Source organism: Rhyacophila brunnea, unplaced genomic scaffold (assembly GCF_057557595.1).
Source record: "Rhyacophila brunnea isolate RB1 unplaced genomic scaffold, BYU_Rbru_1.0 scaffold_3, whole genome shotgun sequence".
In the NCBI taxonomy this organism is placed as follows: Eukaryota; Metazoa; Arthropoda; class Insecta; order Trichoptera; family Rhyacophilidae; genus Rhyacophila; species Rhyacophila brunnea.
Genome location: NW_028232965.1, coordinates 21,233,030 through 21,250,993, shown reverse-complemented (window position 1 = coordinate 21,250,993; position 17,964 = coordinate 21,233,030). Strand labels below are relative to the sequence as shown.

At 34.3% G+C, this 17,964-nt stretch overlaps 1 protein-coding gene and 1 long non-coding RNA gene across 2 annotated transcripts; both read right to left on the bottom strand.

Moving 5' to 3' along the window:
- Positions 1 to 2,397: 2,397 nt before the first annotated feature.
- Positions 2,398 to 9,688, bottom strand: LOC147068045 (uncharacterized). Its single transcript, XR_015071307.1, has 4 exons — positions 8,784 to 9,688; positions 5,501 to 5,766; positions 4,392 to 4,520; positions 2,398 to 2,711 (listed from the first exon to the last, which is right to left on the bottom strand). It is a non-coding gene; the product is annotated as an uncharacterized LOC147068045 (long non-coding RNA).
- Positions 9,689 to 11,640: 1,952 nt separating this feature from the next.
- Positions 11,641 to 17,760, bottom strand: Arf4 (ADP-ribosylation factor 2). Its single transcript, XM_085952118.1, has 4 exons — positions 17,566 to 17,760; positions 17,167 to 17,429; positions 15,481 to 15,606; positions 11,641 to 12,570 (listed from the first exon to the last, which is right to left on the bottom strand). Exons 1-4 carry the CDS (start codon positions 17,630 to 17,632, stop codon positions 12,484 to 12,486), a joined length of 543 nt encoding a protein of 180 aa, XP_085808244.1. The 5' UTR covers positions 17,633 to 17,760; the 3' UTR covers positions 11,641 to 12,483.
- Positions 17,761 to 17,964: the final 204 nt, after the last annotated feature.

Genomic DNA, 17,964 nt, shown 5'->3' with positions numbered 1-17,964 from the left:
ATTGTATTGACTGTATAAATCACATTGATATTAAAAATTGAAATATTCCACCCTCTCATTATATTTATTTCTGAATCAGTACACTTAAAACTGTGTAATTAACTTTATTTTTAGTGAAACCCATTTTATTAAAAAAAAAAAAATTGTTGTTTCGTTTTACGCGCCCGACATCCTATTCCAAGGCGCGCCGCGCCGATTTGCGGTGCCTCTCACGTTTTGTTATTATTATTGAAACCCCGTTGAGAAATTTACGGCTTATTGACTCATCTTTTTTTTTTTTTTTTATCACAGGCATACAATCTCTACTTTCATCCTCTTATACCTAATTTTAACTTATTAAAATTTAACATAACAACTTTCGTCGAGTGATGCCTTATTATTCCCGTTCCGTTTTCGCTGTGTTAAATTTACGATTGGTAATTTGTAAAGAAATAATAGTGACGGTCGTATACTATTTTCTTCGTTTCTCTTTGGATTCAAATTATTAACACGGCGTAACTTTGAAACAGGTTTCGCGCTACTGTAGAATATCCTCTTTCCCGTTTATAAAATTGTTTGCGATTTTAAATGTTAATGTTTTCGAATTCATTCATATTTACTTTATTTGAACGGAAAGAATTTGCGTCACTTTGCGAAGCGTTATTTTTAGAACTAGAATGTACATTTTTCTTACTAACGAACTTAAGATTATAGAAAGTGGGTCCTTAATTAACTTTTTATCCGTAGTTAGAAGAATTTCCGGATATTTACGATTATTATCTTCACTTTTAACTACACTGTTTACACTGAAACTTCCAACAGCAACTCGGCGTTCACCCTTGACTAGAGGGTTGGCGACTGGTCCTGCTTCATCTCCTCGTGGTCGAGCCTGCGCCCGTACAGCTTCTTCGATTCATCTCAGCTTGCGCGCCTTCTCAGCCCTCTTGTGAGGCTCCCTAGCCTCGCGTTTCCTTTTTCTCTCCTCACCGAACATCCCGTGGTCGACTAGGGTACACGACATGTTAGTGATACCCTAGGAAAATCGGCATTTTGCTCGCCGTTTTTCGTCGTGAGTGGGCCGTGGCCTCTACGAGCCCTCCTCGCTGGATACCGTCGATGATGCGTCTGGTCTCCATAGGTGGGATTTGTGCAGCCATTCGTCGTACTGGAGACGCGCCGGTGCTACGGTCTCCAGCACGACGCTAGGCGCGGTCAGCTCCGTATGTGGACTGTCTTCGAACACCAGAGGGCTCTCCCGGTTTGATGTTGGAGACAGCACTTCTTCTTCGATAAGGGTTACGTCGGAGTCCACTTCTTAGTTAACCATTTCTTGGTTGTTCCGGCTCCTGGATCATAAACTTTTATTTAGCGTTCGCGGGCGTAAATTTTTTTTTTTTTTTTTTGCGGGTTCGGAAGAATCCATGCGATTCTTCGAGCTTCACGTTGCCAAGGGCGCCATTGAGATCCCCGGGGTTCCAGCGGCTAGCTCAGGTGTCCATCGAACCCCGGATTCACAAAAAAAAGAAATTTCAACGGTCGGAGTATAAATAAAACTCGGTCTTTCGTGCTCGTAACGTGGTCTTCTTATATTTTCTTAATTTTTAGTTTTACAAATTATATTTGGGATTTTTACAGTTGTAGTCGTCAGGTCCGTACCTATCGGAAAGGGGACGCTTACTAACTTCCTTTTTTCTTTCTTTTTAAATTCCTCGTACCGACGCCATCCAGCAAAAAAAGGACTCTCGTGATTGGCCAAATTTTATCGCGTGATCTTTGATTCGGCGAATCACGAGCCTGACCCTGGCGCCGGCGCGCGAGGATTTCACGCACAATGCGCGGCAAAATTTATTATATTTAAATCCTTATATTTAGTCTTAAAATTATCTCTTTCATCCATCATCATTTTTACTTTTTAAATTAAAAAGAAATACTTACGTGGTTGAGCAAGGAATCAGATTAGGTGTTTTATGAAGCCGTTTCTAGAGGTCAGGGTTACGTTTCGACTTAAGCTACTAAATGATTATTTTACACCGGGAGAAGCCCGCCTGTAACAGGGGTGTATCACTCAGACGGTCAAATTAATATGTCCACGAGACGGAGCCATAATTCTGGGAATTTTATAAACCGGAACGGCGCTCCGGTGCGTTCCAGTCCATTTCGAGCCCTGCTGTTAGTGGATAAGTTTGTGAATTAACAATTTTATGAATTAATTTAAGGCGAAAAAGTACTTTTCTAAATATTCGAATAGCTTTGAGACTTATCCAAGCAATTGATTTTCGAATCCATCAAGGTCATTTCACACATTGTCAGGAATAAAATTGCTGGAATCAATAATTACTTTATCTAATATAAATAAAGTCTGAAAAGGATTTTTGAGAAATAATAAATGATTCTGGAATAATAAGAAACAAAAGTATTAAGTAACAAAAGAGATTATAATTATTATACTTCACAGTTCTCGAGGCTTAAACACATTTTTTATTATATCCGTAATACTAATCTTTTTTCCCCTGATTACTGTCTATTAAGTGGTCATGGTTGAATGATTTTTGTGCTTGTGTGCGCCTCCAGAAGTGATTGTAAAATGGCTACTTTATGATCCAATTGTGTATTTTGCTGCACAATCTTTTTCCTATTGGTGGCTTTTTTGTTTTTGCAACTTCACTAGTCAGCCATTCTAATCCTTCATAAAGACCTTCTCCTGTAACTGCACTCACAGGTTGTATATGCCACTGTAGAAATAAAGTACTCATGAAAAATATGGATAATATATTATTTCAACAATAAAAATGATAAATAATAATTATCAAAAATAATTACAAGATAAAAAGAACTTTTTATATACCACGTTTTTAAATTTTCTGTTGAATCATATAAACTTGACAATTCTATGTATTAATAATTTAGGACAAATAAGGTAATTGTCAACAAATCATCTTTTTGCTATTTTGCAAAAAACAAACAAATATAGAATACTGAAATGTCATTTTGATTTCCATAGTAACACACGTATATATTAATAATTTAGTTGCTAGGACCACCTTCTTAGCAACCAATAATAGTGGATTGGATTACGGATTTCTTCCGAAATAACTTTTCATACAAAACAGAATTAACTGAAAATGAATTCAATTCTACTTAAAGATGGCTAAAATTATTAAAAGAACGCATAGGCATCATGTTCTGATATATTCTAAAAGTTTCAAATGTCTAGCTAGTCGGGAAGTTAGTTAAAAATCAATTGCAAGATTTGTACTGGACACACAACCACCGGGCAAACAAGAAGACAAGAAAAACGTGGTAATATCAATATTTTGAAGCATCCATATTTTTCTACCCGATACATTTCTTTCAACACAAATATTTTTTTTTTCTTTTCATGACATCCATTAACCTAACCTACACCTTTAAAATTTTGCTGCAAATCCAAATTAGGCATTTCGAGATGTATCTTATTCCATGGCCGGAAATTTGTACATATGCAGTTTGCTATAACACAGTTCTTCGTAAGATGTTCTATCGGAAATAGATGGCCGTATAAAATATTGAAATTAATTCCTCAACTAAATAAACCAAATTAAGATACGTTATAAAAACCATCAGAATACAAGGGAAAGACATAGGTAAAAAATATGTAGGTAAGTAAATTAGAAATGCAATCATAATATTGTATAAACTATAATTTATTTAAAATTCTGGTGGGTTCTCGTATCAAGTTGTACCTATCAAATATCTGATCATAATGACAGCGTTAATATCAAACATTTGATGCCAATCAATATCAAATTAATGTTCTTATTGAATCTAATAAAACTGGAACAGTACTGTCTGCAATGCTCCTTGAACAACAGGTTTTTATTTTATTGCAACAGTATATGGGAATTTCTTTCCGGTAAGATAGCTCACGGTATACTGTGCAATGGCAGAATGTAATACGTACAATAATTAACATGTAGGTAACCATCTGATTCACCAACAACCTAATTAATTTTCATAGGTATTAAAAATGTAATAAAAAAAATGTACAGTAGCATTCCATATAACGAGTGTCTATTAAGCGTGAGTTAAATGCAGTGGTCCACAACCCTTGGTTCTCCATGCCATTTATTGTGGTCCACCATATCCTAATAATTACCAACTTAGGTTTTCAGTGAAGAATAGTAAAATGCTTTCATCTATTGCATGTATATTACTTTTTGTTTATTGTGCTGTGACAGAAATCATCGATATATGTGAAATGATTGGTAGCTGGAGTATGCGATATGTACTTTTTAATTTAAAATATTCTGGATCTGGGAGAGAATGTGTCATTATCTGTAACACTTGTTCCCTCTGCGGCTCATGAATAATATTAGAGAATGGATTAATTGACCCTACTAACTAAAAGGTTAAGAAAAATTATTAATCCTTACCAGATGGTGGCCAAATGTATTTGGATTAAGCATATTATTCAATTCCTCTTTTGACATTGCATTTGGTAAATCTAGCTTATTGGCAAAAATCAAAACTATTGCATCATGAAGTAGTATTTCTCGTTTTAACTATAAATAAATTAGTTACATACTGATAAGGATAAAAGAAAAAAGATACATTATTTATTATAATATTAATCAAGTACATAATAGCTCAAATTCATTACGGCAATTATGTAAATCACAAACCATGCATGTCAGTATTGATAATTGTTCATAGTTGTCTTTTCTTCTCTGTGAATTTTAAAAATACTCATCAAATGTGCGACATGTATCAACTATAAGCTGGCTCGCACATCTAAACTCGTCTCATCTGGAATATATTGAATACGTTGTGACGTAATCGTTATTCACAAAACACACGTTACCAAACGGAACTCCGCACATTGGTAGAATTATACATATATAGAAATAAATTTATTTCGAAAAAAACATCTGGTGTCGCTAACAACAAATAGCATGAGACTCGGCCTTCAAATTGCTCGCTGTCAGTGTTGCAGTTGCGTCTGCGTAGACCGCTACGAGTTAGCCATTTTAATCCATACGTCGCTGGTTGCAGTATTTCCTACAAATGAGGGACGAGCGCACCAAAGGAGAAACCACTACAGACGATTTCTGCGGTCAATACATAATAATCGCTGTTTCGGCGTCTGATGTCATTTTTAGGTAGCGTTTCATTTTTTTGACGAATTTGATGTTTCGAGAGGTTGCAATCGTCACTGTCACTAGGTTCATATGTGGGCGGCTATGCAACATGAGTGCGACATTTCTACAATGATTTGATTTATGACTCGCAAACGAGGCGAGTTTAAATGTGCAAGCCGGCTAATGCATAATATGGTATCCAAAGTCATAAAATATAATTAGTGTATAGTCAATAGTGTAACTTCAATATTGTGACCAACATGTCTGACCACTTTATATAGTGAGAATGGATTCAAGGAGTAGAGGGAGAGGGAGCATTGAGATGACAGCCACAATAGAGAAGCCGCATTGTAGTTTGTTAAATAATTTTTAAATATTATTAAAAAAAAAATTGTTATACCAACCAAATTTGCAACACATTCCTCTGCCTCGAAAAGTCTGTCGCGATCAGTGGAGTCAACAACAAATATTACACCTTGGGTATCGTGATTAAAAAAATACCACAGTTGTCTAACTTTCTCACCACCGCCAAGGTCCCAAAGACTAAGATTTACATTGTTGTGATTGACGGATTCCACATTATAACCTATCGTAGGTATAGTATTTAGAATATGTTTTCCAAGCTTCAACCTGTATAGTATACAAGTTTTTCCAACATCACCAAGTCCCACTGAATTAAAACAGGAATATTATAAGAAAACATATCGTTTTTTGAGACCAAAAACCAAACCAAAACCTAACGTAACCCAAAAATAAGTATACAGGTTGTCAGTGGCGCACTCAGGATTTAATATTGGGGGGGGCCCAAGGAGGAGAATGTAAATTAGTCCCATAGGCTTTTTTCTTCTTCATATAATTATTTTTACATATTTTCACAATACACGGCGGTATATTTGTACAGTTTCTCCTAGTTTTTATTAAATTGGAGGCATAACGGCGGTAACGGTTGAGCGTGTCATCAGCAACTGGAGGATTGGAAGTGACTAACAGCGACCATGCTGGACATGTGCGCCTAGTTTGCTAAAACATTACTCAAATATTATCGGCTGTGCTACCCGCTTGGTCTAGAGAGCTACAATATTTATACCGAATTCCACTGAAAAAAAATGTTCTTTTGATTTACACCACCACCGACTAGTTGGTGTAGTCGTTCTTTTCGCCGAATGTTTATCATCGATTTTTGGTTTTTTAATATTGAGGTTCCAAAATATTAATTGAAAATGGACAAAAAAGTATTAGTGCATTTAACTTATACACAAACCTACTCAACACAACACAGCCTAATTTCTCGTTTATCGGTCTTTTGTCTATTGCACTCGGTGTACCTACACCATGGCCCTCACATCCTGAAACAGGCCCTCAGGCTAGGATATTTGGCGGGCCCCCTACCTACCGCTAAGATTAAAGGCAGTCTAAAACACTACATTAACGTTTTTCAAATTGTGTTTTAGTTCAAATTAAGGGTACTTATACAGTGAATTATTGGTGATTTTTAATACATCTACTTTAATAATTGAGCTGTCAAGTATCGACACATAATAATCAGAAAATATATTGCACAATTATATAATCTAAAATGTTTAAGGCAATGAAGTATAATAGCGACTTTTTTTACTATTAAAGCTAATTTATGATGTGTTTATCTCACTTATCTGGTCAACCTGACACGCCGGGCCCCAGGTTAGAGCCCTGTCAGTCCTCCCCAGCCGTGACCTACACCACTTCGGAATTCGGGTGGACACTGAGATTTTTTTGACAGTTCCATTAAGGATTGGGTTTCTAAAAAAACCTGACATTAGTGTTTCGAAATTTTTGTGTTAAAAATTTAAATCTAAGAAATTTTTCTAAAAAGGGTGCTGGAGAATTACAAATCATTTTTTTGCCGTGTTTTTATTTGTCTAAGCCCAAGGTATAGTTAATTGGCTTTATTTTTGGGGGGTGCCAGGGCCCCTTGCCCCCCCCCCCCTGGGTGCGCCACTGTAGGTTGTGTTAGGTTTTTGGTCTCAAAACACCTTAACTACACTAGTGGGTCTATTCTATACTTATCGACTGCTAAAGTTATAAATATTATCAAACATAGGGTAGGTTCTTACTCTCTATCTTGTTAGGCTTAAATATATTATAATGTATACATGGAAACTTTGCTGGTTGCAATAACTTTTCATTATTATATTTTAAATTTTTGTAATCAATATGTAACTGTTTTTCCTAAATAAATAAAATAAATTTAATTTTGTGAATCCCGGGTTCCGATACACCCTGAGCTAGCTCAGAACCTCATGATATCTCAATACGAGGGTGGGTCAATAAGTCCTTAGAAAAGCCGACAGGTGGCGCGACTAGTACTGTAAGCGGTTTGTTTTCATGCAGCGGCACTACCGATTCAGTATGCTGCGAAGTTTCAATCAGATTGGTCGGGTTGTTGTGTGTTTCTCGTACATTTAAAAAAAAAAATTGCTTGTGGAAAATGGAGAAAATTGAGTTTAGAGCTGTTATTAAACATTTTAATATAAAAGGGTTAACAGCAAAGGAAATAAAAAATGAGTTGGATTTAGTTCACGGCATATCTGCTCCTTCACTTGCAACTATTTATAACTGGTTAAATGAATTTAAACGTGGTCGTACATCAACAAAGGATGAACCACGCTCAGGACGTCCTGTAGAGGTGACTACATCAGAAATGATCAATAAAATCCACGAAATGGTGTTAAGTGACCGAAGATTAAAGTTGAGTGAGATAATTGAGGTTACAGGGATCTCAAAAGGTAGCGTCATTTCTATTTTACATGACAAATTGGGCATGAAAAATATTTCTGCAAGATGGGTGCCGCGTTTGCTTACAGTCGACAATAAACGCAATAGGGTGGTGGCCTCTAAAGCCCTGTTGTCGCTCATGCAACGCAATCCGGATGAATTTTTTCGTCGCTTTGTGACTGTAGATGAAACATGGATACACCACTATACTCCCGAGACGAAAGAACAGTCAAAGCAGTGGATTGCGAAGGCAAACCATGTCCAAAGAAGGCGAAAACCGTAAAAACAGCTGGTAAGGTTATGGCTACTGTATTTTGGGATGCACGTGAAATTATTTTCGTTGACTATTTGGAAAAAGGAAAAACAATAACAGGGGATTATTATGCATCTTTACTGGACCAGCTAAAAAACAAAATTGAAGAAAAACGGCCTCATTTAAACAGGAAAAAAATCCTCTTTCATCAGGACAATGCCCGTGTTCACACATGCTTACGATCAATGGCTAAAATTGAAGAATTGAAGTTCGAATTGGTCGACCACCCACCGTATTCGCCAGATTTAGCCCCCAGTGACTTTTTCCTTTTCCCAAACTTAAAAAAATGGCTAAGTGGACAACGTTTTTTTTCAAATGAAGAAGTCATCGATCGGACAAATGCTTATTTTGAGGACCTTCCGAAAATTTATTTTTCTGACGGTTTAAAAAAAATTGAGAAACGTCTAACCAAGTGTATTGAGCTCCAAGGAGATTATGTTGAGAAATAAAAAAAAAATACAAAAATAAAAACTGTTTTAATGCTTTTTTCTAAGGAATTATTGACCCACCCTCGTACCTTGGTATTATTTTTGTAAACATTTTTTTTTTACCCACATAACATTTATACCTACATAATTACAAAATAATATTATAGAAAATCAAATTGACATAGGTACAACCCATAATAAACTTGAATTCCTGTTGTCCAAAAAGTTTTGTAAAAACACTAGATATTATACCCATTTTAAGCAAATCCAAGTTTGGAATACAATATTATAATAATATGGAAACCTATGATGCATTGTGACACACTGACACAATAATAATAAAATTGAAAAAGTGAGTGACACCTCTCTTACTCAGTTGTGTTGCCATATAATTTATTTGAACTTTAAATATTATGATGTGGTTGATGGAAACAGGTCTTTCAGTGTTTCTCAAACTTACAACATGTCAGTATCCATATTATTATAGTATAGACCTTGTCCAGATGGCGCATATCTCACCGCGCCTTACACTTGAGTATCAAATGTGTGCGGAATCCATATAACGTGATTCATTTGGCAGTATGTGACGTAATACATTTTTAATGGGCATAACTCAGTCGTGACATAAAGCTCCTGAGATTTAATATCAGCAAGCAAGCTAGCAAGATTTATTCTCAGCATTGACAACCTAGGTGGCATAAGTTATTTTGAAATGGCCATAAAACTGTTTTTTCAAGCTCGAAGCGGTCCTAATTCATTTTGGAACGAAGATAAATATGTCACGTTGTTGAAAATCTAGCGAGTGCTTGCGCTCGTCACATGACATAACACACTGCAAGTACATGTGGGACGGCTCAATGAGGTCCCAGATAGATTTTACCTCATTTTGCATCACGTTTTGTGATTTACTCCGCCTATTGAAAATTTTCATCGGTCGGATTCGTGACCATTTTTATGTTTTTCTGAGCTACCCAAGTCAGATGTAAGACTTGACACTCTTGACACACAATATCATTTTTTTTTCATACTAGGTACTTTGTCAAGAAGATACTATAATTATATAAAATACATACCATCATAATTAATATATATAGTACACTGACTACAAATGCTACATCTTTTAAAATTACTAAGTTTTAAAAATAGGAAAAAAAATGTTCAAATGCATACCCCTTCAAAGTTTTCATGTACTTATCTCAAGGGGTACACATATGTACCAGTTTAAATACGAAGGATATTTGAGAATAAAATGCAGTTGTAATTCTATGGCAGAGATTCAAAACCTTTATTTGGCAAAACCCTTGAAACATTTTGTACCTCTGAGAACCTGTCTGTTATTTCTTTCATGGAATGCTTGACAGAGCCCATGGAACCTGATTTGGAATCACTGGTCTATGGGTACAAGTGAGAAAACCTAGGTGAAATAAAAATTGTGTCACTCTAATTAATTTTTAAAAACTCATTTTTAGTCACTATCTTAGCATTCCATTATATTATAAACTCTTGTTGTGTAATAATTCATAATCGTCAAAAAATTGCTTTGTGTAGAATAAAATTCAGTATGACCTATTTGTGTTCACCTTCATATCATTTGAAGTACTGTCCAACAAGAAGATTTAGGCACAAGCTCGAAGTCGCTGTCGATGACTTAATAGGAGGAGCTTGTTTAGTTCACAGTTCTAACACGTGGATAACTCGTCGCTAACCGGAAGGCGCTATAATCGAAAATGGGAGGAGCTTGCTAGTTCACAATTTTAACACGTAGCCAAGAAGATCATGTTGGACAGTAGCATCATGGCAGAATTAGCATTGCTACCAAAGTACACCAACTGAATATAAATCTCTTTCAATAAGTACACTTTCACAGTTTACATTGTTTCTGCAGATTTAAAATAACTGGTTTACGTGTATGAATTTTGTTTTATATGTAATGATAAGAATGAAATGACATCATAACTATTGGTGTAAATCAATATGCCCTTTTAAACAATCATTTTATGTTCCTGTGTTGAATTGTTGCAAAATGTAAAATGTGAAAAATGTCGGATGTAACACCTCATTGTGAGATAAAAAGCACATTTATATAGATAAGAATCCTAATAATAAGAATAAAAGAATCTATTAAAGTAAAAAGGAGGGGTAAAAAAACAAAAGGCATGTTCTTACTTCATTACAAAGCACCTGTTCATAAGGCTCAAATTGCAATGGCTGCTATGAAAAAATGTGGCTTCCAGGAATTGCATACTGCATCATTGCACCTAGTGATTATAATCTGTTTTCAAGTAAACGAGAATTTTGAAGGCAAATCGGAAAATTATTTTTTTAAAGGTTTAGAAAAATTGATAAATAGATCTAAGAAGTGGATCCATGTCCGAGGAGATTATATTGAAAAATAAAAATATAAAACATATATAAATATCCCTTTTTTTCTGTCCCATTTAGCGAACTTATGGAACTCCCTCGTACATAAAAATAATGTTTTAAAAATGTACAACCTCAAAACATTTTTTGTTAGTAGAAAAATCATACTTTGCAATATTCCGCAGCTCCCTGGAAAAACCTTTCTGACCATGGCACCCTCCAGTTTGAGAAATGAGATTTTTGTTATTATAGTCACCTTTCCCACGCACATGTTTATTCACTAATCTTCTGAAAAACGTTTCTTTGATCAGTGATTCTAGTGATTACATACTAGTTCTCGACATACGAATATTGTCAATTTTTAATTTTGCCCGTTCCAACGAAATTCCCTTTCTGCGCCTCTGCCACAGTGACCGCAAATATTTGTCTGACTTGGGCCATTGTGAATGGCTAGCATAAAATGTGACTTGTCATCGATATGAAAATTTATATGTATTGCACAATATTTCACATAATTATTTATTTAATGACTCTTTAGATGTGGCAATATTTTGGATTGCACACACTAAAGTTGCGTGTCATAAATATAATGAGTTCAAAAGTTTATATGGGTTATGTTTACCGTGTTCTGTGAATGAGTGACTTTTTTATACAATAATTTTATAATAGATTAATTTAAAGTCTGTGGTGTTTTTAACTATAAATAAATCTTTATTGAAATTAAATACATCAAAGTGATATTTCTTCATGTGGCACAAATCGCCAAAGACAAACATCCTTAAAACTAACTCAAGCTTTTCACAAATTATTGTTAACATCTAGGATATCAGATAGAAAATTCCTTCTAGAAATATTAGAGAATACATAATTATAATTTACAGGTGACCCGCAATAACATTTCAACCCGCATAGACTATACATAAACTGTAAAATGTTAAAAGGCAGCGAGACGAGACACCATGTTTTTCTTTTCAGTTTATTTTGATTATCCATTATAAATAATTAAGATTTAAAATAATTACAGTTTGATTAGTTAAATAAATATAATTGAAATCATTGTTGTGATAATTTGAAAACCAGTCAACAAGTTCAATTTTTTTGTAAAATGTAAAATCAAATAAAGATAATTTGCTATTTCGCTGGTTGAAATATTATAACAAACCTCCTTCCAGGCGGTTTCTAATTTAGTAACAATTAGATATATATATGATATTAGATAAGTTTTTCATAAAAAAGTATTACAACATGAAAATTTTCACAAATATACAAAATAAAGAGTTCAGATAATATATTGATAATATTTCTTCAGTTCATTTGAAAGCATCATTGCGGAATGACACAATTAATAACTCTTAACATCAAAATCACAGTAAGATGCTTCAGAAAATTATGAGTTCTTTTTATTTAATTGGAATATAGCGGTGCTCACTATTCAACACATTGACATCGGACAGTGCAGAGGTGTTCAAACTTTGGCAAAATGGTGTGTTGAATATGTGCACATGGAGTCACATTATGAGCGGCGCACTTCTCACTTCTTGGCCAACTCATTAGATAGCCAATCCAGACCTTCATACAGACCCTGGCCTTGGGTTGCACACGTAGATTGAATATACCACTGTCGACAAAAAACAATTTTAGATTAATATTATAATAGTAAGCAACAAACATGCAGAGATTTAAGGCAAAAATGTGCCTTCCTCGTTTTTGTGTCCCTCGCTGATGCTGATGATCATTTATTTTCTGGTCACTGAGAAAGTTTCTCGAATCGTGGGATTGCCTGGTTGAAACGATGAAATCATCAGCTTTTTTGGTTTCTAAAACAATATATGGTTACGTCCTTTGCTTTTCCAATATATATGAGTACTAATATATCTAATGAATTATTAAACAATTCGTTGGCAGTAAAAACAATATATCGTTACGTCCTTTGCTTTTCCAATATATATGAGTACTAATATATCTAATGAATTATTAAACAATTCGTTGGCAGTAGCTTGCAAATTGGGCCTAAAACAAATATTTATGGCCACAGATTCTATTTTAGATTTTTATGAAACCAAATAGTATCAGTAAGCAGATAATTTTAAGTGTTACTCGGACTAAAACAAATAAGATTATCTGATAAATTGCCTGCGGCACTAATTTATTATAACATTATACATTTTCGACCCATTTGACTTCTGAAAAATATCTAAGTACAACAAAATAAAACAAAATTATAAAATGACGAGAATCTGTGAAAATGCAAAACATATTTTTTGAGTATATTACGTTGAACAATCTGTTGAAAATCTTTAAAAGAAATATCACAACAAACATATTATATATGGCAAAATTGCACATGGTACGTGCGGTTCGCAACACTTAGCTACTTACAGAATGTCGCAGGCATGAGTGGTGGGTAAAGTTTTAAAATAGATTAACGTGTGATACACCAATTTTTCCAGTAGAGTGAATCCGACTGATGTTGTAAAAAAACTGTGATAATCGATTCTAAAATTCTAAAAACTGGCTTTAATACCTATTGCACCATTGAAACCGTGGTAAATGTAAAAAAATTAGAGGGCACTCGGTATGCACGACTATTTGATGGGGTGGATCATTTTAATTTTGAGTCATAAACACATGACACTCATACGGCTATAGAATCTTAAACGATAACAAGACTGAAATCGCCTGTTGATTTTTACTAAGCACGCCACGCATTCGAAGCATCAATGACAATACATAATTCAAAATACCTATGTACTTTGGCTATTTTGTCTTTGACGTCAGTATGGCATCTTTTTTGATGCTGATTATAGTACCAAAGCGTAAAAAAATATAGTATTTCTGTAAGAGATATAGTACAGGAACATTTTTCGCCTTGAATCTTACAAAATTATAGTATATTTGGCGTAAAATTATAGTAATTATCATTTTTCCCCGAATTAAAATTATAGTATTGTACTATAATTATAGTATGGTTGGCAACATTGTTTGATGTATACCAGGGGAGGGCAAACTGCGGCCCGCGGGCCGCATGTGGCCCGCCGGGTATTTTTTTGCGGCCCGCCATCATTAATTGTACTTCTGATTACGAATAACTTTTTTATAATTTTTTAAAAAATATTGACAATAGATTAAAATTTGAAGAATTTGTTGTTTTGTAAATGTATTATCTCAATACGTCTTCCTTGCATCTCGTCTACACTATGTAACCACTATTTTCTACGTTGAACATCGTGACACATTTAAATACTTTTAACTCCGCGTTGGAAGGAAACAAAATATATGCCCATGATATGGTAAAAAGTTTGAATGGATTTCAATTAAAACTCAAGTCATTCCTTCGAAAAATATCGAATAACAACGTGGACCACTTTCCAACTTTGAAGTTGCTGAATATACCAGAATATAAATTTGAAGAATATGGTAAAATTATTAAAGCTCTGAATGACAATTTTTCACAAAGATTTGGTGAGCTACAACTTGATATTATTGATCTGCTGTGTGACACTGATTTAAGAGAATTGCATCGTCGTGAAGAAATCTCCAAATTTTATAATGCCCTTAATTCAGACAAATTCGACCAACTTGGACCTCAATAAAAATTCTTTACGGTCAAATATCTCCGATGCCCATTTACAAGCAGTTTTGAGAATATCAACTACAAAATTAACACCTGAATTAAAAAAATGATTTTTTCTACTCATTAATTTCATTACAACATTTTCACAACAACATTAAAACAGTTTCATTCTTCTCATTAATTTTTTGTAATGTTTATTTTTCGTGATAATAAATAGTGTATATCTAAAAATGGTATTTTACTTGCGGCCCGCCGCTCATTTTAAATTCTTGAATTTGGCCCTCCATCCAAAAAGTTTGCCCCCCCCTGATGTATACAAATCATGCAATAATTTAACTGTTAAGTAACTGTGGAGTATATGGAGAACTTTACTGGAAGTGAAGATGGGATGGGTTGTAGCGATGATGAGAATACGTGCACAGTTGTCATACATTGACGATAATGATATTAAAGATTATGAAAAAGGAAGAAAACAAAAAGCTTCACTTCTGTGCTTGCCACACATACTTATTTTCTTCTAAGAGTCAGAAGTCTATTAGTGTCATAAAAACTGTTGGATACTAATGATTTTCTTCAATACGGCCACTGGGAGAATTCTCTTCTATAGTATTGCTCTCTAGGATAAAGAATCTGCGATAATGACAATAGAAAAATTGTAATTTTTAGCCAACACTAAAAGTATAAAGTTATTGATTGGTATACTATAAAATGCAGTGTAAATATCAAATATAAAAAAAAATTACTTGTATTTAATCGAATTTGATTTATAAAATATAAAAATCTGTGGATAACATCTCAGAGTTAATAACACAATGTAACTACATAATATTATATTGCAGAGCTCAATGTGTTAATTTATTAAAAGATTAAGTTTCCACTCATAACACACCTCTTCTGTTGATGAAACGTTTAGTGATTAAAATATAGACAAGATAGTTGGAGAGGTGAACTTACATGGCGATTGCGAAGACTATTAAGATTAAGCTTATTGGTCAACTCTGCCGCACTCATGGCATTAGGTAAGTCTTGTTTATTCGCAAAAATCAATATGACAGCATCCCGGAGTTCATCCTCTTTTAGCTGCAACAATAGTTACATATTTTTAATAATCATAGGTCATAAAGACAACAATTTTATAAAAATGGACCAAATTATGCAGGACAGTCACGATACATTTGAAATGATTAATTAATGCATGAAGGAAATTTACAAATTTAGTCTCGACGGTTGTAGAAGGACTTCACACAGAAATACAGTAAAAAAGCAGGTTTTATGATGATAACATTGTTTTTAAAATTCTTGAATTATTTAAAAGTAGATATTATGTTTCACACAATACCTATATACCTTATTTTCCAAAATGTTAGATGGAAAAATTTTCAGTCTTATCACCTAGTCATATTCAATATTAGAGGTTTTCCATATATAAAATCACATCCTAACGGGGCGAAGGGATGTGATATAATTGTGACGAAAGGGTTACGGGTAAAATATATCTCAGATCTGACAAAACATAATCAACGTTTTTTTCCGAGAATAAAATATTGCGAAATAGTTTATGAATGAAGGAAGGTTTGAATTTGTTGCTGTAATTTAGACAGGTGTAAAAAAATGTGCCAACGAGCGGTGAGAGAATAAAAATATGTAAGAATGTAACATTATTTATGGATGTCCCCTTATTACCTTCATACCTATTTTATGAATCGAATTATCTAAAACATGATGATGTTAACCAATCCTTATATTATAAATATGACTGGTGTGACGAGAATATTATGAGATTTAATTTGATGAACAAATCAACTATTTACTATACCTACCCAAATAATTATAGGGTAAATGTGCCGCAGAGGTGGACATGAGATTTTACAACTTTCTTTTTAGACCAAACCAAACCTAACCTAATCTAACTTACCCCAACCTAATATTACCTCATATAATCTTATACCCCGCTTATACGTGCATGGATGTACTATGCACAATAAGAAAATGTATGGTGAAATATGTATTATCCTGCGTTGGCAAGATTGCGTGCATAAATCAAACAAGATTCCAAATTGTGATGATTTATTGCGCGCAAGTAAGATTATTCTCGATCTTCGCCTGCGCAGTAGGGCGAACATGCCGGTAAAAAAATGAACTACTCATTTTGAGCTTCGATTTTCAATACGACCTGTCAGATAGTATAAAATGACAACCTCGCGTCTCGCTTACTCTTGAAGAATGAGATTGGAGAGACAGTCAGCACTTTTACGTGTAAACAGTTATTGTCAAGACAGTTTAAAATAATCACAGTTGCCGACAGTAATTCCATGCACATGTACAGGCGCTATTAGTTTATGATAATGGTGTATCAAAATGTACGAAAATTTCAAATTTTCAATTAACGACTATTGGATCGAAAAGCCGTTGCGCCGACAGAAAAAGGTATTTATTATAATTGTCTACATGGAATAAATTGTTTTCGTAAAAAAAAAATATAAAAGCTCGTGTCCACCTCTGCGGCACAATTACCAATTATAGTTTTAGAACTACATGTATATAGACTGGATGCTTTTCAACGGATGACTGTGGACAGAAACTATTATGATATACCTCAAGGTGAACCCATGAATTAGATAAGCATCGATAAAAACTTGCCATATTCGCCAATTCATTCTCGGCCTCGACAACCCTGTCGCGATCATTGGAGTCGATTACAAATATTAATCCTTGGGTATTCTGGTAGTAGTGACGCCAGAGCGGTCTGATTTTGTCTTGACCGCCAACATCCCAGACGGTAAAGCTTATATTTTTGTATTCCACCGTTTCGACATTGAAGCCGATAGTCGGAATGGTAGTCACTATTTCTCCAAGTTTCAGCTTGTACAGTATAGTTGTTTTTCCGGCGGCATCAAGCCCCACTGAAAATGCATGATTTACATTAATTAATACTAATTATTCATAGGTATCGATCATAAACAAACTGGAATGGAATTCCAATTGAATGACGACAGTTTAACTGTCAGTACATTTATTCCGCCAATGAGCCAAACATACCCATGAGAATCCGCATTTGTTTTTTACCAAAGAGTCTGGTAAAAACACTAGATATTGTTAAACCCATGATTAAGTATAAAATGTAAGACAATAACTAGTAATTTGCACAACTGGCGTGCCACGTTCCTAAATAATTTAGGATTGTACGACAAAAATTTACAAAGCAATCGGCGACGGCGTTGTCACTTCAATGTTGCTACTCACACATATCTTATGACGTTTCCCCAACGAGCTACGTGTTAAATAAATATTATTTGTCAATAAACTGATACAAACAAGCCGTGGCTAGTCATACTTGAATTTTGAAATACCAGAATTCTTGGTCAATGAATAAAAAAATAGAAAAGGTTAAAACCGTCGCTTCGCAGATGTGATTTATAAGCGAGAGCGTTTGGTTTT

Coding starts and splice junctions, on each gene's coding strand:
- Arf4 (XM_085952118.1), bottom strand. CDS start 17,632: ATGGGTTTAACAATATCTAGTGTTTTTACCAGACTCTTTGGTAAAAAA. Junction 17,430..17,565: donor ACAAATGCGGATTCTCATGG/GTATGTTTGGCT, acceptor ATGCATTTTCAG/TGGGGCTTGATGCCGCCGGA. Junction 12,571..15,480: donor ATAGTCTTCGCAATCGCCAT/GTAAGTTCACCT, acceptor TTTTGTCGACAG/TGGTATATTCAATCTACGTG.